We start from the raw sequence: 2,500 nt of genomic DNA on the forward strand, positions 1-2,500 counted from the left end.
AAACCCTTTCTGATTCTGATTCTGATTCTGAGATAACTGGAGATTCAACATGAGATTTACACCCATCACATGCTGTGAGATCTGATGTTTTCTGTCAACTTTGTTTCCCCAGCTCACTGCTGTTGTCTACCGGTGTGATGTTAGATCTAACAACATTGGATTGATCTAAACACATTTACACTTTACATATTATACTGTGAGATCTGTGCTTTTAAACAAGCTCACTGTTGTTAGATGTAATAAAATCAGATTTAAACCCGTCTTCTGCATTGAAATCTGTTTTTTTGTTGACTATATTAACCCAGTTTGTTGTTATCAGATCAAATAACATGATTTAAACCCATCTAATGCTGTGAGATCTGAGTTCTGTTAGCATTAGCATCTACAAAAATGACGTTAGATCTAGTAACGTGAGATTTAGACCCATCTTGTGCTGTGGGATCAGTGTTGTCGTGGTTACCCAGCTCGCTGTAGTCGTCCACCAGGATGATCTCGTGCAGCAGGTAGGCCGGCGTCCGGTCCAACACGCTGTGGACCGTCCTCAGCAGGGCGGAGAACGCCTCGTTGAAGAAACAGATCACTACGCTGGCAGAAGGTAGAGCCAGAGGATAGACCTTATCCCTACACCTGGGAGAGAGAGAGAGAGAGGGGGAGAGATGTTATCTGACCCTAAAAAGAGATTATGAATTGGCAGAATGTCTCTCTACTGTCAGAGATAGGAAGCAGAGACAGATCCTCACCAGGTACAGGCTCAGTGAAACCAATTGGCAATCGAAACAGGAAGACATAAGAAATCATGGCAACCAAAAGACAACAGAACATGTGGTCACTGTTGGACAGGTGAGGTCGAGACGGAGATGCACTTCCTCCTAAAATGTGAAAGATTTAACTCAGCCAGAGAAATCTACTTTAACAAGTTCAGCTCCAAGTCTCCACTTCAGAGCTTGATGATCAGTCAAAGCTGTGACTTCTACTAGGAGAAGGAAACACAGCAGACCTGAGGTCAGTTTGGAGAAACTTGCCACAACCTGAGGAACAGTGAGTGACCAATACACTTTTATTTTATTTTATTTATTTAATCATTTATTTATTTCATTTTTCTTTTTTTATTAACATAATCTTAATCTCTCAATATCTTGAACCCCCACATATTTGATATTTTTCTCTTTGAATGTTATTGTGTGCTGCATATAAAATGTGTGTAACCCTTGTTACCAACAAACATTAATTCCTTCACATAGTTTACTGATCCTCAGTCTGTGATGGAGGCTCTGGGTTCAGGAGCTGAACACACAGCAACACAGTTCCTCTGTCCAGGCACTGACTCACACACACACACACACACACACACACACACACACACACACACACACCTAGACTGATATTCATCTTGATGCTTTGGCAATATTGTCTGTGAACTTTCATGCCAATAAAGCACATTGAATTGAAAATTGAAAAATTGAGAGGGAGAGAGGGGGGGGGGAGGGAGAGAGACAGAGAGAGAGAATATGAGTTAGCCCTAGCTCCTCTAGTCTAGTCTCATTAACTCAGTCCCTTTAGCCCTTCTGAACACAGTGACACTGAGACAGCATGAGAGACTCATGTGACAGCTGGTAGTGAGCAGCTTGACTTTTAATGCCACACACACACACACACACACACACACACACACACACACACACACACACACACACACACACACACACACACACACACACACACACACACACACACACACACACACACACACACACACACACACACACACACACACACACACACACACACACACACACACACACACACACACACAATCATAATCCTGACTGAGGCCAGCAGCCACACACAGCAGCAGCTCTCTCTCTCTGATACACACACTGTACTCTGTTCAGAGTGTGTGTGTGTGTGTGTGTGTGTGTGTGTGTGTGCAGAGACTGCAGGTTTCTTTGAAATATTTTATATTTTATTTGGTCTCCCCGCTCACAGTTTGTTTCAGTCTGAGGCTTCAAACAGGAAACTGAACTCCTGGCTCAATAAACAGCTTCCTGATTCATAGCTGACAGGGCAGAGCAATCTGACCCAGAGACAAACAGGTAGAGCTAAAATAATAAGCTGAATAAAATCACTACCCTAACCCTATAGGGACTATAGTGTCTCTGGTACTCTGTAGTGAGTTTGTAGTGAGTGGTTCATCATTCATCCACTGGTTGAGCAGCAAGACTCCAGAGAAAGTTCCTTCATGCTGCGCTCAGACTACAGGAGATTTAAAACCCGAACCCATTCTGAAATCATCAAGATATTCAGATTTTCTGTGCTGAACGCCCAGATCCAGATTTCTCCTCTGACTGTCTGGAGGGGAAATCAGAGGAGAAACTCCTGTAATCTGATCTGAGAATTATTTTAAATGAGATGAGAAACGTTTAGGAACAAACGACGTGTTTCACTTCTTCTTCTGAAGAGCGAACCTGACGAAGCAGAAAGGAAGGAAGGAAAATAAAGG

General features: G+C 42.9%; 1 protein-coding gene across 1 annotated transcript in view; it reads right to left on the minus strand.

Moving 5' to 3' along the window:
- LOC139667241 (polypeptide N-acetylgalactosaminyltransferase 11-like) overlaps positions 1–2,500 on the minus strand; it is a gene marked incomplete at its 3' end in the record, with an annotated part of 10,726 nt that overhangs the window by 291 nt on the left and 7,935 nt on the right. The window contains exon 4 of the mRNA XM_071546690.1: positions 461–627. Coding sequence (XP_071402791.1) covers positions 461–627 — 167 coding nt within the window. The remainder of the gene's footprint in view (positions 1–460; positions 628–2,500) is intronic.

Source organism: Centroberyx affinis, unplaced genomic scaffold (genome assembly GCF_046629955.1).
Source record: "Centroberyx affinis isolate AG114_WGS23_722 - 3 ecotype Tasmania unplaced genomic scaffold, CSIRO-AGI_Caff_v1 ptg000265l_1, whole genome shotgun sequence".
In the NCBI taxonomy this organism is placed as follows: Eukaryota; Metazoa; Chordata; class Actinopteri; order Beryciformes; family Berycidae; genus Centroberyx; species Centroberyx affinis.